The sequence below is a fragment of the Varroa jacobsoni genome, unplaced genomic scaffold (assembly GCF_002532875.2).
Source record: "Varroa jacobsoni isolate VJ856 unplaced genomic scaffold, vjacob_1.0 scaffold_525, whole genome shotgun sequence".
Lineage (NCBI taxonomy): Eukaryota > Metazoa > Arthropoda > Arachnida > Mesostigmata > Varroidae > Varroa > Varroa jacobsoni.
In genome coordinates this window covers 20,635-37,054 of record NW_019213427.1, presented here as the reverse complement: position 1 = coordinate 37,054, position 16,420 = coordinate 20,635, and the positions used below count along the sequence as shown (strand labels likewise).

The 16,420-nt window shown below is 42.2% G+C and overlaps 1 protein-coding gene and 1 long non-coding RNA gene across 9 annotated transcripts in view; one reads left to right on the top strand and one right to left on the bottom strand.

Annotated features, from left to right (window-relative positions):
* The first annotated feature begins 283 nt into the window (after positions 1 to 283).
* Positions 284 to 16,420, top strand: part of LOC111261160 (uncharacterized) — a 30,255-nt gene continuing 14,118 nt past the window's right edge. For 2 of the 8 annotated variants that reach the window (XR_015311377.1, XM_022834447.2), the window contains exons 1-4: positions 284 to 1,615; positions 5,108 to 5,939; positions 7,045 to 7,166; positions 7,572 to 7,848. Coding sequence is in view for 7 of the 8 variants with exons in the window: in XM_022834447.2 (XP_022690182.1) it covers positions 1,466 to 1,615; positions 5,108 to 5,939; positions 7,045 to 7,166; positions 7,572 to 7,848 (1,381 nt within the window). In the remaining variant the exon portion in view is untranslated. Of the gene's footprint in view, positions 1,616 to 3,768; positions 4,152 to 4,183; positions 4,856 to 5,107; positions 5,940 to 7,044; positions 7,167 to 7,571; positions 7,849 to 16,420 lie in introns of those variants that run through there. The other 6 variants (XM_086968585.1, XM_022834450.2, XM_022834448.2 and 3 more) reach the window with 6 other exon arrangements.
* Positions 10,595 to 11,648, bottom strand: LOC111261161 (uncharacterized). Its single transcript, XR_002680811.2, has 2 exons — positions 11,519 to 11,648; positions 10,595 to 11,109 (listed from the first exon to the last, which is right to left on the bottom strand). It is a non-coding gene; the product is annotated as an uncharacterized LOC111261161 (long non-coding RNA).

The following is a 16,420-nucleotide window of genomic DNA, read 5'->3' as shown; positions in this document are numbered from 1 at the left end:
CGAACAACGCGCGCGTGAGAACGACCGTAAGAAGACGCATCCTGTTTTGCCTTCTTCAATATATCTCTTCAGCTGATATTATTTGGTCAAAGGGGAAATGATCTGACCTGACCAGCTTCTTTCTCCATAGCCGCTTAGAGTAGGCTGTTCGCCATTTTCAGATTAACCAATACCGTTGCATTCCGTTACGTATGGGCCGAAACATACGATACACGCATACATTGTCCAAATCTTGTGTGTCTGTGTGTGATATACATACATATATATATGTATACATAGATATATATATGATGGAAGGTTATAAAAGATAGCTATTTCTATTGGAAGACAAGGCTAAACGAAGAAAACTGAGGGCAGTGGCAGAGAAAAACGCTCAGCATTTAGAACGACAGAGCATGCTGAGCGGAAACGGCAACAACAGTGGAAAATAATAACAAACCTAAGCAATTTAACAATCGGTGTGGCATCTTATTTTGTGGCAAAAAAACAATAAAAGCATACAGACGCAGAGGACTGAGGAGTGCTGCGACTCTGTTTGTTCTTACCAAGAATAATCATGTTCCTCCATTCCCGTAGTGCTACTGAATGCCGCCGCTCACGCCAATTGCTACTGCTGCTGCTGCAGTTGCTACTGTTAACGCTTTTATCAGACCCTAGTTTAAAGGTATCTCTATAGATACTAAAGCGGTATGGTGTTCGTTACCACGTTCATCTCGTCAGCCGAATGAATATCGTCAGAGCATTTTTTGGCCCGCTCCTCCGGCTGGCAGCCGCACTTCTGTCCTTTGGTTATGTCATAGCGAGAGTAACCGTGTGAGTTCTGCGAGCGTTGTCAGGCAGGCCATAAAACGCCGAGAAAAAACATGCTGGCAACATTTTCCAGGTGCTGAGATGGTACACGGCATTGACGTTGAAAATACGGTAAATCAACTGTGAATCCGCTGCCGTTGCCGTGGCTGACTCGAATAATCAGTCGTTCTACTGCTGAACAGAAAATCAGCAAGCGACAATGCGATATGCCTCTATATCGACCCACAAGATGATGCGCTCAAATAAATTCGATTGTGAAACTACGACACGACTCTGGCTAGCCGACATAGTCGTAAGATAAACAGGAAAAGCAATGAGCCATACTCTCACCACGAACTGTAGAACGCGGCAGATTCAAATAACCCGGCGTTTAAGTCGTAATCTGTTAACGATACCCGTGATCGACAACTCTATAACAAACAGCGTAGTAACGAAATGGACAAAAATATTTTCAACACTAATCAAGTGAACTCAGACCAACTTGTACAAGGAGTCCCTGTCTGCAGCCTATCCTGCCACCTCTTACACTAAACGTAGTGCGACATCTAATTTAATCTGAAGACCACAGAAGGTCAAAATCACGTCCACAGCAACCGTGACAACCAGAAGGAGCAGAAGCAATGGTCGCAGCGACGAAAAAAGAATAGAGGAATAAATGTACCAACTCGACCATCAAGGTCTCTGTCGACGAGCGCAACAGGCCAAAGCACCCGCCATATTGTTCGTTGCTAGTTGCGTCGTACCAACCTCCAACGCCGCCAGCTCAACGAAGGCGATTAGCCCGCGCACGAGGCGCTCAGCGGTGGTGAGTATGAAACGAACGTATGCATGTACTTACAAGGAGCAATTACAGAAGCCGCTATAAGTTAAACTAAACATCTAGAACGAAGACGGCTTCAAGAAGACGTCTGATTAAGACTGATTCAGAGAGTCAGACGCACTGGCCTGAGAAAGAGGTTTCAAACACATTACGACACCAATATAGAGGTACAAGTACATATGCAATAACTTAGCAGATGCTTGTGCTCGACAACGAGAAGAAAGCAGATAAAAGTCGGACACAGAATGCTACCTTATTTATCCAATATGCGGAAATATAGTGCTAGAAGTCGAGCGCTTCTCTCGGCTGTACGGCTGGCCTTCGATTTTGGCTGGCTTACAGCATTTGGAATGAGGTGGGAAATTTCGATAGAACTTCCATTTCATTCAGAAGACTGCTTAGAAGCACGGGTGGCTTTCTAAGCCGTAATAGTGAATCACCTGTTCTATAACATGACTGATGTCCTAGATGTCGTAAATAATAACGCAGTTAATCGTTCAGGACAAGCGGAACAGAAAAATATGCTACTGTTAAGGCTGCATCAATTGGTCAAGGCCGTTAGGCTTATGTAATATTTGTTTCGGCTTTTGATACAGAAATGAGAGAGGAGAACATAAACTGCCATTGGGTTGTCCATATCAGCTTCACCGGTTAGTCTTTTCGAAACTCTTTGCGTCTTCTTCCAGCTTCGAAGCTTTTGAGCTTTTATTCTTTTGGCCTACTATCAAGCCAATATCCAATTCTGTCGTAATTTCTTATGCATAGCATAGTTGAGCGGCACTTAGTAAGTCTAGATCTACGAATATCACTATCTACTTAAAAGCTATTCAAAGAGAATTTGCGGATTGAAGGAGAAATATATTAGAATAGACTTGTTAGAGGTTTAGGTCCCGAATCCAAAATGCAGTAAGTGGTGGTCATATTGAATATTCATGACCGTCAGGAATGAAACGTCTAGCATATGCAGGAAGTCTCATTAGACTATGTTTTTCTTGTTTAGATACCATCTTAGCAATAGAGCACACGAAGGACTCTCAATTTAAACCCTGTAGATGTCGATATGCCGTATATACATCAAGCAGGACTAGATGGTTGCTGTATTATATTTTGAATGAAATGGGTGGTTATTAAAACGGTCCTACTTTAGCTAAACAAATTATTGCTATCGGGCTTTTTTAATTCAAGCCCATACTGTCCAATCAGACACAGCCATTTTAGAACACGTCTTGTGTGGTTCACTGTTTAGAGTTTTTCATTCGGGAACGTATTAGAAGTTGCCGTAATTACGTGCTGAATACTGTGCGGTGACGCACAGTGTAGCCGGCGACACATTTTCTTTTGTTTATTGAATCGTAAATGAACAGAAAGACACAGTAGCTACCACGACTAGGCTAGAGAAAAATCTGCTTACTTTGCTACTCTCACAGCAGGACGACACTCCAAAAAATATCAATTTCAAGCGGGATAAAAACAACAACAACGCATCTATCCGCCGTCTGTTGACCTTCTAATCCTCCGTACCACTGTCTTATCCCTCAGAACTACACTGATTCTTCTTGATTACCTCGTGTTTAACGCGTCTTCTTTGTATATTTATACAAGGCCATAGTCACCCATCTCTTTCGGACAATGAAAAACAGAGTACCGATAGGATTGCTTGTTTCCATTCATCCTCTATACTGTTTACGCTGTTCTAAACCTGCGGCTGAAAAAAAATACGAGTTGCTGGCTCCAACTTTGTCAAAGCTTTATCCCTCTTCTTCTTCTGTTGTGAGAACCCTGTTTTTCTTTGTACAGCATTTGTCCGATTATCGTTAGCGGACCTCAACGACGTTAGCATTTTCCTCTTCCGTCTGTTACAGATTGGCTGTCAGGTCCTTGACTCGTCTGGCCATCCTGTTTTATTTTGCGTCATTTATAGGCCTGTTCAGTCGCCTAGCTATATCACCGTGTTGCCCTGCAAGCCTCGAGCCTGCAGAAGCGCAGCTTATAGCAACAGCGCTTGTACCCCTCAAGCAACTCCTCGAATCCTCTAGTCTATTAGCTTTTGCCGCCGCCGCTGCCGCCGCCGCCGCCGCCGCCGTCTCCGTTGCTACGTTCTTCCGTTTAAAGAGGTCGAAACTTCTCTGGGGCATTCCGCTTCTTTCCCTATCGTACCATTCCCTTACTCCTTTCGCTTTGTTATACACTGTACATATTTTACTTGCAGTCTGCTGCTGTGTCCGCTATTTCGGTCGCAGCAGTGATATCGCGAGCGAGAGTTCTTAAGAGTTCGTCCTAGCTAACGACCGCTAGAAGGTCGGTGACTAGCGACTGCTACCCCAATACGATGCTACAGGCCAATGGCTGAGGAGGCTAGGACCCAAACATCACCAGTAATGTGGAGGTCGAGCGATAGTCAGGCAGTAGACAACGCCTCCTGTTGCCGCCGCCATTGTCGCTACTGAATTGAACCACCGCTGCAATGACGAGCCCTGGTGTGGGTGCGCTTACGTTCCATAGTCCGCCTCGGTCAATTCGTGTTAGTATATATCTATCTCTTGATGACGTTGTTGCGAATGGCCGCAGCATTTAAAACAACTCAGAACGACTGCTTTTATACTGACAAAATGCTGCTAATAGTTCGAAGGCAAGTGCTTAATCGATGGATTAACTGATAGCCGATTAGATATTAAGTGGACAGCGGCTCTGTTATATCAAGAAAAATATAGCTTGTCTTCAGTATGTTGGGGCTTCTGAATACGATTACAGAGGCCAAGTTGTGGTGTAGCAAAGATAGCTTTAGTGGACAAAATCAACGCTTGGCTTGTATGTCGATGCGGATTGAAGTCTTTTGACACTATGTATGACACTGCTGTGCAGGGCCCAACGTTTATACAATACATTTTTTACTTTAGGCCTCACACATAAACGTTTGCTCAAAACTGTGGGATTTACCACTCTGACCAGAATTGCCGGGACGGTACTTCGATGTCGTATATAATTACCTTTAGCACTGACTGCTATTATTTCTTCTATTTATACGATCTGTTGTTGTTATTGTGTGTGCACATGTCAATGGCTTTGTCCCGCTTTCCCACTCTTTCTGTGCCTCTCTGATTGCGCCGTTGATAGCGAACATTGTTGCAAACGATCGATCTATGCTTATGTCACTACGACCACGATCCTTTTAACTCATCGCCTCATCTATCCACTACTTCACCCCCCTTTTGGAACTGATGGTAGGTATTCGTTATAGGCATTCGTTTCTTCTGTGTGTTTCCTTGTTTGGAAAGCCCTCAAATGTTTTTGATGGTTGTCCCGTATCTGTACAAAGTGCATTCTTCGTTATTAAACGAATGAACTAAACCATATAATTACAGTTTGATTCAACACACGTACTCGACACCGTTCTCAATTGTGCTAGTATTGCATAAACGGGTAGAATCGACAATGGTTGCTGATCACTAAGGGGACTGTTGTGCGCATGTTTTTCAGGTAGATTCGAGGCTGTCGGCCAGAAGCATGGGCAGCGTAGACCACAGGCAACAGTCGCACATCAGCAACTCTTCGACACTACCGAACAGCCGCGCGGACAAGTTTAAGAATATTTCGTCATCGAAGGGCGTGCTTCTCCGCGAACTTCCACTTAAGAAAGCCTACACCGAGATGAAGCCCTATCTCCTTAAGCGTATGCAGCTGGCAAGGGAACAGCAAGGCCAAAATCAATTATACCACAACAACAAAAACGCGGTTAACAACAACCATAATAATAACAACAACATCAGCGATTCGACCGTAAACGGCAACAACAGGGACTGCGACAAGGACAAAGGGACGTTGTCGATCAAAAGTGATTCCAACGGAAAAACGAAAAAAAAGCCTGAAAATGATAACTGCTATGAGACGTCGTCACAGCTGTCACCCGCAATACCCGTGGGCCAGAATACCTCAACTCGTCTGCTGGAGCGCGGTAACTTGACGGATAGGACACAACACGAGCTCACTCAGGACGTTGCTGTTACGGCAATATGTGATGCCATCAACACTAATAGTGGCAATAATAACAATGGCGGCAACCAACAACAACAGCAGCAAGCAACAAATAACGGGAGAAATTCATCAACAGAAACTACCTCGCCAGCTGGCACCGCTACTGGTGGAGTGGCAGGGGAAGTACAGTATGGACAGCTAGGCACCCCAGGAACAACTGCGCCCACAGTTGTCATTAATCCAGATATTGCAAGCAAAGCTCTTCTCGTCGCTCAGAGGGTTCAGCGCGAAGCGATGGAATCGGGCAAAGCCAAAAGTCGCCAGCCCAAATGTGCCGGTAAGTGTGCTTCCTTCGTTCGTTAATACACGAAGTCAGCATGCTTAATTTATAAACTATTGTATTTTTATATATATATATATATATATATTATAGCTATAATAATATAAAACGCATGTGAAAACAGCTAAAAGAGTGTGTTTTTTTTCAAATCCGTGCATTATAATCGTTAATTTTGTTTCGTGGGCCCAGCAATTGCAGTTTACTACTTTATATGCAGAATGACTATACGAAGAACCTAATTTTTTTTGTTTTGTTTTGTTTAACAGAGTGTATAGAGAGTAAATAAAGTATGTGAAGACTTGTCTATGTAGAGACGCCTAATTTTCGTCTAATCGAAGATTTCTACAAGCAGTATCGAGGAGCCTAAGCCCTTTTGCTAAAAAACTATCTAGACAAAGAAAAAAAGATATTTTTCAAATACATGGCGGCAAACATGCATTCACAATCGTGTTAATTGTTAATGACCACCATTAACCATACGCATCTTCAATTTGGAATATAAACAATTTATAAATCTTTTTGAAAATATTCTTCCCTTAATCCGTAAATTATTTCTTAATAGTAACTGGACGACATTGGTCAAGTGACACTGGTAAGCATAAATTGGTTAAATCGTCAGCCAAATTCGCTACATACAAAAACCTCGGCGGCCTAAGATGCAAGGCTCAAAACAGCTGAGAGGTTCAAAAAGTCTTAAACAGGCTAGCCGTTGGAGCCTATCTGGACAACCCAATGAACTTTCTCCTTTCTGAAACGACTATTCATTTTTCTATTACAAACCTACTTTCTCAAAAATGGCTTTTCGAGTCATTTCACTAATTTTCAAACCTTTCATATTTCAAGGGTCTATTAAGGACCTTTTAATTAATTTCATGAAACTGTTTCTCGGATCTTTCAGGAGCCGTGTGAAATCCGCTAATAATATAAACAGTTGAGTCCGCACAAAACGAGAAGTTCGTTTCAGCTTTAAAAAAAAATCAATTTGTCCAGTTTGAAAAGATTTGGTAGCAGTTTGGCTTTAAATTCTTATTAGAAATATTAGGAATTGAGCCTAAATACATAATAGATTAAAGCATGTGTGTAATCTTTGATCACTTTTTAGTGTGTCGAAACCACCGGCAGGAGGTGCCTCTCCGAGGCCACAAACGATTTTGTCCGTACAAAGACTGTAAATGTGTAAACTGCACGCTCATCACTCAGCGAAGAGACATAATGGCAAAGCAGGTAAGGTGCACCGAGCACTGGTCATAACCCAACTTATTAACCCTTCTAATATTGCCAACTTTTCACTTCAATTCAATCTGCTGCATCTGAAGTTCTGTTGTTTGTCTACTATTTAGTTCCTGTTTAATGAATCACGTCAACTTGATTGCACGTTCGATCAGTGAGCATGGATCTAACATGTCATCTACCAATTACGGAAGCTAGGCTTCAAGCTCAGTATTATAGAATCGTTATTAAGTTAGAAATTATTTGTATTATATTTATTATTATTTGTATAGTTATTAGAAATGTATTTTTGTAGAGGCACACAAATGCATATGTATTCGGGTGTGCTAGCATAACAATAATTTGTTTATAAAATCGGTAGTTTCGATTAATGACTATTTGATTGGTAATATCGCTTAGGTGGCACTTCGTCGAGCTCAGGCTCAGGACGAAGCTTTGGGCTTAACGCGCGCCAGTCCAGAACTGCCGCCGTTACAATCCCTCCCATCACCTATTCCTGCTTCCACTTCGCTGTCCATTTCATCTGGGGGGGCTTCGAGTGCACCCCCAACGCCAGGGAGTGCCACTCCGGCTGCGTCAACAACACCAGCCACATCAAAGCCAGCTTCGCCGGTTACCATGCCACCAGATGATGAACCTCGTCCCATCCCGACACCACCTCATAGTACTCATAATTGTGAGTTCTATTTTCAAATGCTTGAAAATACATTACGTAAATATAAGAGGTGAACAGTACTTGCTTTTTCCAATGCTTGACGGAACTAGACTTATCTGATAGGTAAAGGTGGCTTTTATTATCGACAAAAACATGGCAACAGAAAGATATAATAGTAATTGAACTTGACTGATAAAACATTATACTGACATCGGCACATTCTTCCTGCTAAATAGAATAAAGCTGGCTTGGAAATCGATTAGGCCGTTTTACTAGAGTCAGTTAAAGGCTCGAGGAGCACTTATGTACAAAACGCACACATTCTGATGATAATAGAAAGAGACAGACGATTGTCTCGCAGCTGTGATTGCCCTTGAACGGATTCTATCGCTACTACCAAAAGCAGCGACGATAGCAACCATTGCGGCCGGCAACCAGTCAAACAACGTCCATCCGCTCCACAGTCGACAAGTGAACCGCCATTACGAGTGTGGCTGATCGCCGCCGTGTCACTCACTTCCTACTGGTCTACCAATCAACTAACTAGGCCTGCCGTCAGAAGCCTAACCTTCATCCTGCTGCTGGCGTTGTCGCAACGACAGGGTCTATTGCTTCCTCAACGCGCAGATAGCAACAAAATTGCATTGACCATGCATACAAACCAGCAAAGTGTAAAATAGTCTGAATGGGATACAGGATTATGGCATTGTATTATATTATATATAAACATACCGGTAGGCGACAGACACGTAGCATGTAGCACCCCAGTTCATTTCGATGTAATATTTTTTGACGATGATTCCAAAGAGGTTTTCCGTCAAAGGACACTCTATGAAAAAACTTAATTTACCTACAATAATCAAACATTGCCGCTACAAGGTGACAAAAGAACTTTTGGCCATGAACGCTAGCAACATACGAGAAAAGCGATGCTATGATGGTTACATCTTTTATATGAAAATCTGCACCTTGCTGCCAACGAAATTGTTGATAATAATGGTTTTGTTGTTGCCATTGTAGTTGATTCTATACTAAGGAAAACGTTGTTACGCAATACTACACTCAGCGCAGTTACCAGCCAACTTAATGACAGGCACTAGGTCTTTCTTTTCCCTGCTCTTACTACTCAGGCATATCTGACGAGCAGTCACGGTATTCAGCTGGTCTTTGGGTGGGTCGGGCGGAACAGTGGCAGCGACTTGGTCACGTGTCAGAGCTGGGTAGTAGGTGGGATTCCCCGCCTGCTCCTCTTGCGCAGCTTTCCACAACCGAATGTGCACGAGGGGTTCTAGAGGCAGCACTACACTTAATTACTTTGTAGCTGAATTGAATAATTCGGTTCTCTCTTGTGCCTTACCATTGACGTTGATATTGCCTGCACATAGTTTTCGTAGTTGTCCGCCACAATTTATCGGTTCCTATTGATGGCGATGATGACCGAGCCGATTAGTTTAATTAGTTTGTTGTTTAGCGGCTTAGTAGCATCTACTGCACCCATCTTTTTTTTTATTGACAATTTTAGCTATCCTCTGCATGTGAACAAATTCTCGGAATCGTTTGGTTTATAGGTATAACTTCGAGGAATTGGTCTCACTGCAAATCTGCATTTTCTGGCAACCTTAATATCATTATAACAATTCCCTTATCTTCCTCATAATATTACTATTCCTTAATTCTCTATTTTTCCTGATTATTAATTTTTACTAATATGTTTTGCTCATGTTAAAATGTGAGCCGGCGTGCTAGCGTACTTATTAGCGACTGTGGTAACGCACGCAACGCTCCCCCAGATCAACCCTCAAGGAGTTATATGGTAAATTCAAGGAAACATAAAATGGTTCGAGCATAAAACCGATGTTAGGTATACGTCGTTTGTCGCTACGTTTTAAAATACGTTTTTTTTCAGCCGCGGCAGCAGCAGCAGCAGAGCTGAATTATTTGCACCGCTGGCGACGTTTGCCATTTAAGACATTGGATCAAATTGCAGGAACAGTTAGGATAAACAACCAAAAAAAAGACTTTCATAGGTTAGGTCGGGAACCCGATTGGAAATTCTACGTTTAAACAAACCGACCCATACATTGGTCGACGCAATCATTGTACCACATTATATATGCACACTTTTCATGTATGTAAAAGCTCACTTGAACATCCCCAAATACACGTCGTGTTTGAGGAAAAGATTGGGATGAAATAACAATAGCTATCGCCATTATGGTTGCCAGAAAACTTGACCGGCACAATTGAAATGGTAACACATTTATATATAGATGAACACAGAGTGGGTTATCTAAATTCAGTTTTTCCTTATGAGTTATTTAATGGCTGTGTATAAACAAAAACAGCCATTTTAATGGCTAGAATCATTCGTGTTCGTATGTTAAGTACAAGCATTATTTACTTTCGAAATATTATTTGCGAATGAACTTTGAATCAAGCGATGTTTGCAGGTATAGCTCGTCATTCAAATATGCTACAATAAAAAAAAAGTTTCAACAAAATTAAGTTTACTAAACTTGATGGCTGGCCAGAGGACCCAATAAAACCGTCAAAAAATTAAAAAGGTTTCAAAAGAACTAGCCGTTGTACCTTATCTGGGCGACCCTATTGATATGTTTTTTTTCAAGGTAGCCATTAATTCCGCAGTGAACAACTTCATCAATGATGACCGTCGGGCCGACGTAATTTTCGAGTTTTTCAAATCAAAATCTTACTGAAATGTGAATCTTCCCTAGATTTTTCAGAATGCAATCATTAACGAAGACGATTTCGGGCAAATCAATGTTTTTAATTGGATAATAGTTGATCTTGACTAGAACTTTCTGTTCTCGTCATAATGTATTCCCATATCTGTTTAAAAAAAAAAGACCTTTTAGTTTGAAGAATAGCGAGTGAAGGCATACATGCTACGATAAACCGTCCGTCCTGCATATGCTAACATGTCGAGTGTTGTTACTTCTTGCATAGAGTATTATCACAGCTTTGTTATCTATTCATTTGCCAGTTGTGCATTCTGTAGTGGCCACTTCAGTGGCCTGCGTAGCAAATTGGCACTTAGCCTATTTGATCCCAGCCACAGCAGCAACCAAGCGTAAGCGTTTTCACAGATTAAAAGCCCCGAGTAGAGATCGCGCAGGTGAAAATAGGTTGAGCGAAGGAGCTAGCTAGCTAGCTAGCTAGTTAGTTGTATACCACCTGCGAACTGTTTGCCTTGGATCCTGACTGGATAACAATTTCGTTGCGTCATCAGTTATAAACGAGTTATGGCGGTAAAAGTCATTGCTGAAACGAAAAAAGCTGGGATAAAATGATTACGTATGTGTTTAGCAATAGCTTTGGCAAAGCTACGGGAACTAATATAGGTTATTAATGGCTACACCAAATGACTGCTCATTATAACATCCTTGTTGAACTTTGTACTTTTAGCACATTGTAAGGAAGGATGATTATACTACACAATGATGTCATGCATGATTTTTAGTGATGGAGAAATTCATTGCAAACTGTAGTTGTTTAATTCCTCTGTTTCTACTGAAAAGATATTCATAACGGCGCTAGAGAATTAACGTAAAGATGTCGTTTAGTAAACAATTCCGCCAAATATATGATCGCTTGCAGTATTAGTCTGTTCTTTGCTTATTATTTCTTAATAGGCAAAGAACAGGCTTAATAAAACAAAGAAGCATCAGACCTTCGTATGCTTTGCAGCTGGCTGTTGATCTTGTTGCCTTCATTAACACACCGCGATGCCTATTGTTACGACTGTTGTGGGTATTATTGTCTTTCTGAAAATAAATCTTGAGAAATGGGTACAGGGGGGGGGGGGGGGGGATTAAAAGACATGGAAGGTCTGCTGACAACTACTTTCTTGTCAATCGAGGTTTAGCGGCGATGGCGAAGAGTGCATCTCTATGGCGATATTGTTACTCGCACGACCTGTTGGTGCTTCTGTACGCTTGCGTTGGCAGCATAAGCAGTAAATGGAGCACTGTGCTTACGCTGAAATGGCTGCCAGGCACCTGAATGATACAAAATATTGTTAACGACGTAAAGTACCGACACTTCCACTGCCGCAGCAGCCGCAAATGGCTTCAGTGGTGAAAATAAACACCGGATATAGTCGTCGCGGTGCGGCCGCCATCTGCTGGCGAAGTTCGTTGTTGTCAGATAACAATGCAATGGCCAGCCGCTATCGACACGACGGCGACAGATCACCGACCACCGACGTACCAGCAAAGGCATAGAGAGACACGATGATGAGATAGCCAAAAGCGGAAAGTTAACTATATACACCCAAATGCTGCTGGCACGACCCGAAGGTCGCAGCACCATCTCCTTTCCTCTATCGTCTTCTTATTTGTGCGATGCTCGGCCTGCTACGCCGTTGTTGTTATTGCGGAGGGTGTTGCTGCGTGAGCCCTTCGGTCACTCTATGACCGCTGAAAGTGCTAGTATTGACACTAAAATCGAAATGCTTTGAACTTGACTTTTGGCACCGTCGTCAGGCATCATCTCATCAGACGGCTGGCTCCCAGCACGAACTATGCCCACGCCCGGATTCGAACCTGGACCACCGCATGTTTCTATGCTTAGAGGCAAATACGTTATCTATTACGCAGATTTCGTTCTTTTCTACTACTGCTACAACCTAATCAGAAAGTACTATATACTGCACCGCAACCCAAGCGGCGGCGGCGGCGGCGGCGACGACGACGACGACGGCGACTGACGCCCACGTGGAGACATTTTTCATGTAGGCAGCAAAAACGGCAACATATTTTTGGCGATCGTTCGTCGTGTTTGCATCAGGCGGTATGCAATGTAATTTATATATATAAGAATTTTATGTATAAGTGCTAATCCTGTATGGAAATTGTATTTTCTATTTAATATATCAAAAATACATTTGGAGAGCATGCTTATTGTCAGCAAAGATATCCGAAGTTTAATAAGAGCGCTGAATTTGCTCAAAAACGCAGCTTTTAACAAAATCTACGCAAAATGTTGAAAATGTAGCAAGCTTAAGGACGATAAAGTTTATTACTAAAATAGGTAAATTCTGCTATCAATGGAGACTTTTGGGTTGAAGTTAAAACGTTAAACTTTAAGCATTTATAAACAGTTACAAAGGCTGCGCATCTCATTAACAGAAGCAAAGTCTAGTAAATATTTACAACAGCTATATGACGGACCCTGACATTCACTGAAAAGGTATAAAGCTGAGTAAGAATTTTTTGTTCGATAAAACGCGCAATCAGTTGCTCTGAACGACGGTGGATAGGAGGGGATCACTCGGACGACCGGTCAGGCGGCTGAGCGAGCAAAGAAGGAAACTCACTAAGAAACCTTTGCTCTTTGGCGGCTGGCAGCTGCAGCAAGAACCGACCAGGCAAGCGGTCCTTCTGAGGCCTTACTTTTTTGCGTACTTAATCGGCCAGCGGTGACTTACAATAGTACGGCAGTGGTAGCGGCAGCAGCGGTGGCAGTGTGTTAGTAATGGCCGAGATTTTCCTAATGACGGGACGCGCGAACATCACAGAGACAGAACGGGAGCAAGAATCCACTGGTGACGGTTATAGGGGTGGTTCAGTGCAATAGTCATGGAGTGTAACCCTTCTGCATGTGAAAACTTACTCGCTTGTGCGCTCGCTGCTCGCTCGTAGTCCTGCCATGCTCTATCGAGCTTCTTGGACGTCGTCGGCTAGCCCGCCCGCCAGCGAGCCAGATGTTAACCGGCCATCGAGGAGCAGGAGACGCAATCATGCCTGCATGTAAGCACACAGGCAGGAAAAGCGATAGCTACGGATAACGATGGCTAACGGAAAAAAGTTTTCAAACGCTATTTGGTTCGCTTTTTTCCTTCTGCTGCTGCTGCTGCTGCTACACGTATGCTGTCGCTGTTATTAGTAGGCAATGGTCGATTATTTGTCGTTGCTTTTGTCTTTTACGTTTCACACTGCCCTGAACTGTAAAACTGCTGTTGGCGAGAGAGATATCTCTCGCTGCCTACCACAAATCATAATCGTAAATACGCACGTGCATGCAAACAATATCGTAGTTGCTACTGCTGCCGATGGACCCAGCGTTTTTTACGTCTCTATAGTCAATCTTAATATTTATAGATGGTGGTCGTTCCACCGAATAACAGCCAAGCAGGATGAGACTATAATTGAATACTATCTATCACATATGCTGTTATTTGCTGCTGTAATAACACAATTGCTAATAGTACTAAACCAAAAGCGTTGCGTGCCGTACAGATTGGTCGTTCTCCAAAATTCCCTATCTGTAATGCAAAACGAGATGGATAAACGAATGGATGAATGAATGTATAAAACAACAAAAAACAAAGAAAGAACAAAGTCTTATAATTCGACATGGTTTATTAACAGATGCTTTGCAAATAATCAAATACGTACATCTTCTTGCACACACGAAGTTGGCGCTTTATTATGGCCTTATTTTTTGTTTATTTTTCCTTATATCTTACATACGTACTGTACAGTGTCGTATATGTTTATGTTGAGGCTTGACGGGGTATATACGAGGCTTTTGTCTGTATACTTATAAGTGCACAAATCGGATTTAGTTCAATGAGCGCGCACGCAAGAGAGCTCCAGTGACCTAGTTGTTCGCTGTCGGACAACGGCGCAACGAGAACGCACGTACTTCATTAAATGTTTTTTTTTAACCTCAACCATATCGTTAACCTCGAAGGAGAAGAACGAGGTTTCATAGAGGAATATAGCGGTACAGAATTTTCGGGAGTACGATTACCGTACCGAAGTGTTGCTTTCAATTCGGTTCAAAACCATATGCTTGAGTAGAGTGTTTCTTCTAATAACAATAGGAAAGCTTTCTTTAAATCCAAATGAATCGTATGTTCTAAATGTTTTGATGACACGCTAGGGTACAGCACTTTTGCCACAAATATATTAGCGATTAATTTCGATGATTTTGCAATATGATCCAGCTCACGACGAAGCGTACGTTTGTTATACGTAAACAGAGCCAAACTGGGTACGTCAAAATTTCTGGGTTGAACAAGTAGATTTTGTCGATTGCTTGTATTGTCTAGCAGACTATCTCTACTCAGAGCCCAGAAATAATTGAGCACTATGGATATGCAAGCCCAGAGAGTGGTTAACTGACTAGAGTACAGACAAAGGCCGCAGATGAGCGAAATGTTTCTGGCCAGATTCCAAAACGAGCAAAAAACACAAAAATAACCACAACGACGGAGCATTTATCGTATCAACTGTTCGGAGTATCGAATAAAAAAGCTACTCTGAGCAAACGTTTAGTATAGTCAACGTCTCTAGCCAGGGGTATACTACCGTAGCCATTCGATTCATTATTACGATGGTATTTCAAATAAAGGCGCGAACTGGCGCCGATTGCTTTTTGCCGACACGTCACAGAAGATAGACGTTTCTTCAATAGTTTTTCGTTTATAGTGGATGCGTAAGAAACTTTTCCGTACTTTTTGATACCTGATCTGCTCTCTGTTCTTACTATCCGTGCTTATGTACGTCAATGGCTGTGTGACAATAAGTTATCAATGGTAGTAGCTCCCAACATATCTGGGTATCATATGTATCGGTAGACCTTTGCAGTTGGCAGATTATTTTAATGGGCATCATCTTATCTTTTCTCGTTTTCTCGATAGGCACACTTCGACGATTCCCTTAAGAGCGACGGCTATTAACTCACAGAGGAAAAGTGATCCCCTTGACGTCAATTTGGTTAAGACATTATAAACACAAGTTCACACACAATTTTAAAAATTCACATATCCAATTCACAGACCTAATTCGTACTCGTATCAGTCGAGGACAACAATGATCCTAACAGCGGACGAAGACCTAATGGTTCATGCTTATTTCTACGAGGTGGCATCTAGAAGTCTGCGACAGACTGGTGCTTAAAAACTGATTTTATTTTAGAAGTGCATCTCAGTTATCCATAATGAGCAGACTGTGGAGAATCTGGACAAACGTCCCAAAACTATTAAAAAAAAAAAGAAAACACGCCATTTTTTATTCGCTCATTGCACTATGTTGTGCTACTAGTCCGTAGCTGCCATTTACACGCAAATAAACTAATTAATAAAGTCTCGTTGCGTAAATTTTGTTTCTCGCGTAGAATCCACGACCAAGAGCTGATTGGGCCAAAATGCGGGAGTTGCATTATAAATAAGTCAACCTAACGCTGGATAGTTGCTATAGTGCGCGAGGTAGAGCTAGCCTCGTTCGAACATTGGATCGAGAAGCTACTTGATAAAACCTAGATGTGGCAGAATAATATGTCACTGGTTGCCCAGTGAACGTATCAAAGTATTCGAAATTTACGTTGCTTCCACCATTAGGCAACAGTTTAGTAGCAATATATATATATATGAAACTGGATTAGTGTATTATCGTCACTATTAGAGCAGTGAAGTCTTGGAGGCTTTCCGCATCGCCTTTGCTTGCATCGCCATTTTTTCTCATCTTGCCATCAGCTGCGTTACAGTTTAGCAGGTCATTGATTCGATCGTGTTGTAAGATATCATCGTCTCGCTGTGACTGTACGGATGATAAGTGGACAACCG